Here is a 6,701-nt window from a genome sequence, read left to right on the forward strand (position 1 = left end):
TGAGACCTAGATGGACCAAGGAAAGGGAAGGGCTGGCTTCTGGATCCAGAGGGGCCCTTTCTAGCCTTCACTCTGGAAGTGTTAGATGGGACTCGGCATCCAGCCTTGTCCCTCTTTTGGAGAAAGGGGAGTATGAGGAGGAGAGGTTCCTGAGAAGGGTGTTGCCGCCCTCATCGCAGGCTGAGGATGGGGTCGAGTGTCCTCTACTGGAGGAAATGGTAATTGCAGCAGCTGGGTCTGCCCACGTGAGTTCTGGTGACTGCTCACATCATGTTTCAACCCTCCCAACAATGTGAGGAAGCCACTGTTGTCCCCTTTTCACCGATAAGGACATTGAGACTTAGAGGGTCTAGGTGACCTGCCCAGGGTTGCACAGCGCCACCCCCACCCCCGTCCAGGCCATCAAGGGTGGTTTGATGATCTCCTTTCAGTTGGAGAGGCACTCACACTATTTTCCTACCGTTTGTAGAGTGATTCCATCCGAGTCCATATTCTGGGGTGCCTGATGAGAGCAAGGGGAAGTAGGGAAAGTGGAGGCAGAGAGGACTCAAAATCGTAATGACCCCTCAATAAAGCCCCCAAACTCACATGGGGAAGGGGGAGCTGGCAGCTTTTGGAGGCAGAGAAAGAAGAGGCCATTGATCTGCACTGTTATATAATATTCACTCATTTATTTATACTGATCATTTTCTTGGGCATTCTCTCCTTGTGTCTACACTGTGCTAGGCACAGGAGTGCAAGTAGGCACTGTTGTTGAGGATGAGTCCTCAGCACTGTCCTGCAGAAGAGACAGCCATGATGATCATCCTTCCAGAACTTTCCGTGTGTGTGTGTGTGTGTGTGTGTGTGTGTGTGTGTGTGTGTGTGCAGAGGTGGGCTTTTCGAGCAATTATGAGCCCTGGAGTCTAGACCCAGCTCAGATTCATGACTTGGCAGGACCCCAGGATCCCCCCTCATGACAAGTGCCCTGGAGAGTTCTTCTGCAGGAGATGTTAGAGGATGAGTGTTTTGGGCAATGGAACACCACACCTCCTCCTTCCTCAAACCCTCGCCCCACCTAGGGACTTTACCTCTGGACTTTGCAGGTGGGGGAGGCAGATCCTCCTTACCCCTGTCCTCCCTGATGTTATTTGATGACACATAGGGAAACTACACCTCCGTTGTCACTGCTAGAAGGGCCCGGAGGCAAGCTGCATCATTTGTCCCCTTTCTGAAACCCTCTCTTGTCCTGGCCCCAGAATAAGATCTTTATCTGTGGGGCCGCCCCCAGCATTCTTCCACACCTTTACCCCAAGCCATTATACCAATCTCTGTATTTCCACAGATAGGAAACGGCAGTATTCCAATAACCTGATTTTTATCAAGAGAGAAATATCCCAGGGATTCATTCATTCACTCACTTACTCTTCATTCATTCACACGTATTGATTGAGCACCTATTATATCTTGGCCACTGTTCTAGGCAGTGGGGGATGCACCAATGATCAGGACAAAGTTCTCGTTAACTCATTTCCAGACTAATGGGAGAGACAGACACTAAAGAATAAATCCTGGCCGGGCGCGGTGGCTCACGCTTGTAATCCCAGCACTTTGGGAGGCTGAGGCGGGCGGATCACGAGGTCAGGAGATCGAGACCACGGTGAAACCCCGTGTCTACTAAAAATACAAAAAATTAGCTGGGTGTGGTGGCGGGCGCCTGTAGTCCCAACTACTCGGAGAGGCTGAGGCAGGAGAATGGCGTGAACTCGGGAGGCGGAGCTTGCAGTGAACCGCGATTGCGCCACTGCACTCCAGCCTGGGCGACAGAGCGAGACTCCGTCTCAAAAAAAAAAAAAAAAAAAAAAAAAAGAATAAATCCATTTACAGACTTTTATGTAACAATAAGCTATGCAGAAACTCAAGAAGGTTAAGGGGATAGAACAGGGTGGGGGTGTGTGCTGCATTATCAGAATTTGTATTGGGAATTCACTTTTTCTTTATTTTCCTTGGGGCAGATGAGACTGAGGGTCTGCGCGTGCCCTCCTCTGGCCTCTTCAACCTGTTTGGCAGATCAAACCTCAGAGGGGGGCATCCTGGGATTGGGGGGCATCCTGGGATTGGGGGTCAGGGGTTGCAGAGCCAGCCCTCGGAATTTAGTTGAGGCAGAGTATTTAGATACTGCATCAGAGAAATGGAAATAGATACTGAGACAGCCTATTTATCGGCTTCCATGGGTGTAATAACACTCCCACCCTTCCAAATTTATTTATTTTTTGTTCATCTTGCATACAAGTACTGAATTATTAACTACTTATACATTACAGCATTTTTTGAGCCTACTGTGTGCCACACACTGTTTTAGGGGCCATTCACGGCCCGCTAGAATCCCTGCTATACAAAGCTTGTAAACAACCATTGCCTCATTTCATCTTTCTCTTAAACATTATTTCTGAGATTCATCTACGTTGATTCACATAGCTCTTTTAGTCCCAAGAGGGCAGATATGAACCGTCCCATTTTACAGATGCAAAACCGTGACTGCTCGGGAAAAAACGAGTGGCTTTGCGACGACGAAATCCCAGGACGCCACCGGGCCACGTGCGGCGGCGCATCTGGCCCCTCGCGATCCCACCCGCGCACGCTCCCTCCCGCGCTCCCTCCCAGCCGCCGCCGCGCCGGGTCCACGTGTGTGTGTCTGTGTGCGGAATGGGGACGGGGGCGGCGCCGCCGGAGGGGTGGGGTCCGGGCAAACGTCACGGGCGGTGCGGCCCAATCAGCGGCGGGCTCGCGGCCCCGGCGCTGGTATTGGGGCAGCGAGGGGGCAGTTCTCTATAACGCGGTCTCCGGGAGCCAGCGGGGAAGAAAGAAACCGAGCGGGCGGAAGGCGCCCTCCCCGCCGCCTGGGCCCGGGCACCGGGTGCCGGGCCCGGGGTCCTTCCCGCCTCCCGCGGCCGCCGGCCGCTTTGTTTCCCCTGCCTCTGCGCTTCGGGCGACTCGAGAGGGTCTCTCGCCGGGGCTACGAAGGGGACGCGGCGGCAGAAGGGCGGCCGACCCCGCCGGGACTCACAGGGACCCAGGAGTCCGGCCGCCGGGAGGGCCGCGTGAGGAGAGCGAAGAGGGAGCCCGAGCTCTGCGGCCCCGGGTGCCGGGCCGGGGGCGCCCGTGAGCAGAGACCTCCCCGTCGACGGGGGGCGATGTTCCCCTCGCCCGTGGGCTCTTCGGGCAGCCAGGGCATCCCGCCGCTGGGACCTGGACCCCCTCATTGGGCACCCCTCAGGCTGCTCCATGGAGACCCTGTGCCCCGCGCCCCGCCTGGCAGTGCCGGCGTCCCCGCGAGGGTCGCCCTGCTCCCCCACGCCCCGGAAGCCGTGTCGGGGGACCCAGGAATTCTCTCCGCTGTGCCTGCGTGCCCTCGCCTTCTGCGCCCTTGCCAAGCCCCGGGCGTCCTCTCTGGGCCCGGGGCCTGGGGAGCTGGCGGCGCGGTCCCCAGTGCTGCGGGGCCCTCAGGCCCCCCTGCGCCCTGGCGGCTGGGCCCCGGATGGCCTGAAGCACCTCTGGGCACCGACCGGGCGGCCCGGCGTTCCTAACACCGCGGCCGGCGAGGATGCGGACGTCGCAGCGTGCCCCCGCCGCGGAGAGGAGGAAGAGGGCGGAGGCGGTTTCCCGCACTTCGGCGTTCGCTCCTGTGCACCTCCGGGCCGCTGCCCTGCGCCCCCGCACCCTCGGGAATCTACGACCGGCTTCGCCTCGGCCCCGCCTCGCCTGGCCCCGGGTCTCGAGCCTCAGCGTGGCCCAGCCGCCAGCCCGCCTCAGGAGCCCAGTTCCCGGCCTCCGTCGCCACCTGCGGGCCTCTCCACCGAGCCCGCGGGTCCCGGGGCGGCGCCGGGGCCGTTCCTGCCTGGCCAGCCTGCCGAAGTCGATGGAAACCCCCCGCCGGCCGCCCCCGAGGCTCCAGCGGCCAGCCCCTCGACGGCCAGCCCGGCTCCGGCCGCACCCGGAGATCTCCGCCAGGAACATTTCGATCGTCTGATCCGCCGGTCGAAACTTTGGTGTTACGCGAAGGGCTTCGCCTTGGACACTCCGAGTTTGCGCCGGGGGCCGGAGCGGCCGCCTGCGAAAGGGCCGGCTCGGGGAGCCGCCAAGAAGCGCCGGCGGCCGGCGCCCCCTCCGCGCACCGCGCAGCCCCGCCGCCCTGCACCGACGCTCCCCACCACGAGCACCTTCAGCCTCCTCAGCTGCTTCCCCTGCCCCCCGGCCCTGGTGGTGGGGGAAGACGGAGACCTAAAGCCGGCATCCTCGCTTCGCCTCCAGGGAGACTCTAAGCTCCCGCCCGCCCACCCGCTGTGGAGGTGGCAGATGGGGGGTCCCGCTGTCCCTGAGCCCCCTGGCCTCAAATTCTGGGGGATCAACATGGATCAAAGCTGACCGTGGGACTTCTGCTAAAGGGGAAAAGTTGAGACCATGGCCAAACAGCAGGCTTGAGGAGGGAGCCCCATTTCTCACATTTGTCCCCTTCCTTTACATTTTAGGAGCTGTGGGCAGAGGGACCTAAATGACAGTGATCTTCATTCAAGCACCTAAGTTTTCGGGGTGACAGTCCCTCCCCCTCATCCTTTGCAGAGGAACCCAGGGCTGGAGTCGGGAGAAGACTTAAGCAAAAAAGGCTGATGACATAGATTCCAATCCCTGCCCCCTTCCATCTCGGACCGTTGGAGGCAGGGCCTGCACCCCAGTGGGAGCAAAGGAGGCCACCGCTCAAAGACAACCCCCCCAAAAAAAAGGGGAGAGGAGAGACCTCGGTGATGGACAAACCGGTTGTTACTGTGTCTGTGGGCGAGCCTGGGGTGCGGGGGCTGTGGTGGGGGTGGGGAGATGATTGGCAGCTCCCTGGGGGCATCCCCCACCCCCACTGTCCAGGCCTTTAACCCTTTGCTCCCCTCAGGCCTTCCCTAACGCTCCAAGCACCGCTGAAGCCTTTAATGGGTGAGGGAGCTTGGGTAAGAGGAAGATCACCCCCTTCCTGTCCCCTTTCTAGGCCCCTGCAAGTGCAGGTGACCCTTAATTGGTGAGATCTTCAGCCTCAGCCGCCGACCTTTCCCTTTTGTCCAGTTTTGGAGTTCCCGTTTTTTCCTTGTTTGCTTTCCGAGTGTAAGGTCTGGCCGGTGAGAAAGATTCTCCCCAACCTTGATTAATCAGCCCCCTCCCCCAACTTACTTCCCTTAGGACGGGTAGGGCTGAGGGACCTCCTCTCCTAGAAAGTGCTTACTTTGCCTGAGGAAGGGGCTAGACACTGTCCCAGGGAAAGTAATAGAAGGTGGAAGAAATCAATAAAATCAGACCAAACAAGTCGCCTTTCGAGGGCCTCCACCGATTTATGGATGAGAGGGGGTGGAGGTGGAAGGCAGGCCCAAGTCCATTCTTTGGACACCCAAACTCAGCCCCCTTAAAGAGTGGAAACAAAACAAGCTGCACTTTGCAGAGGTGGTAAATGAAAGGACTCTTGGCCTAACTGCAAGAGTCCCCTGGGGTTTGAAGGGGCAAAGTTTGAGTCTGCATGGAACCTGGGCTGAGGTACCTTAAGCTTCCCCCCGCAACACCCCAGCCTCAGGCATTGCGGGAGTTGTCAGAGATCTGATGGATCCGAAGGGGGCAGGGCCAGGGGATTAGGTTTGGGGTCAGAGGTTCTGTTTTCCAGGGGAGGGGTGAGATAGGCCTGGATCACGCCCTCTGCCATGCCCTCCAGCTAGGAGGATCTTGAGTCAGAGAGGATTGGAAGTGCTTTCTCCTCCACCCAGGTGAGGTCAGGGGAGCTTAGGTCTTAGGGAGATGGCAAGTTGAGGTGTGAAGGGAAGTTGGGGCTTTTGGAGCTGCCGAACAACTGAGGGACCCAGTGCCCCTTACGCCCCGCACTAGTGAATAGCGCCCCCTCTTCCCCCGAAAACGAGGTGAGAGAGGAACAATTCCCACGCTAGGGAAGGACTTGTCTCCTTTTCTGTGAAAATGCTTTGTAAAAAGTTGTTATTGTTTGCATAGAGCAGATTCTTGGGAAAAACTGTTTTGGACCATAAAAGTTTTGTTTGTTTTAAAAACTGTCTCCTTTCATTTTTCTTTCCTTGGGGGTGAGGGTGGGGGTGGGGTGGGTGGGCGTGGGGTGGGCACTTCTCTCTTTTTCCTTAACATCTGGCCTCTGTGAACCCTGCTGACCTCCCCTCCCCCTCCAGCTGTGTTGTGGGAGGAGGAGGAAGAAGGGGTGGGGGAGTGCCTTCTACCCTGTGCTTCGGGGGTCTCCATCTTATTTTGTCCCCCAAGAATGGAGAATGGGAGGAGGAAGACAGACACGAGGGGTGGGGAGAGAATCACCATGAAGAGGGGGGCTGTTAGAAGTCTGGAAAGGCAGACTCCCTGGTTTTCAAAGGCCTCTTGGTTTTAGTAACGCGCTCCGGGTCAGCGTCTGCCCCACCCGCCTGCCTGGAGCCGGGCACGGATGATGGCGTGAGCTCTGGGTGAAGGAGGAACGGCTGGTGGGCATGAAATACTCTTTTTGGACTTTCCTCCTCTTCGGGGCCGGAGGAGATGCTGTTAATTTAGGTTCTTTCCTCCCTGCACCACCTGCCCCCACCCTCACTCCCCCACCCCCGCCCTGCAAATGAAAGGATTACAACTCAACCTGGAAGGGGGCAGGGTGGTGAGTTAAAAAACACACCTTTTTGGCCAAATAAGAT

The 6,701-nt window shown here is 58.1% G+C and overlaps 1 protein-coding gene across 1 annotated transcript; it reads left to right on the forward strand.

The window, feature by feature from the left end:
• Positions 1 to 2,808: 2,808 nt before the first annotated feature.
• On the forward strand, positions 2,809 to 6,068 carry EPOP (elongin BC and polycomb repressive complex 2 associated protein). Its single transcript, XM_030800340.1, has one exon. The coding sequence runs from the start codon at positions 3,265 to 3,267 to the stop codon at positions 4,402 to 4,404; it is 1,140 nt and encodes a 379-aa protein (XP_030656200.1). The 5' UTR covers positions 2,809 to 3,264; the 3' UTR covers positions 4,405 to 6,068.
• The last annotated feature ends 633 nt before the right edge of the window (positions 6,069 to 6,701 follow it).

This window comes from Nomascus leucogenys, chromosome 19 (genome assembly GCF_006542625.1).
Source record: "Nomascus leucogenys isolate Asia chromosome 19, Asia_NLE_v1, whole genome shotgun sequence".
Lineage (NCBI taxonomy): Eukaryota > Metazoa > Chordata > Mammalia > Primates > Hylobatidae > Nomascus > Nomascus leucogenys.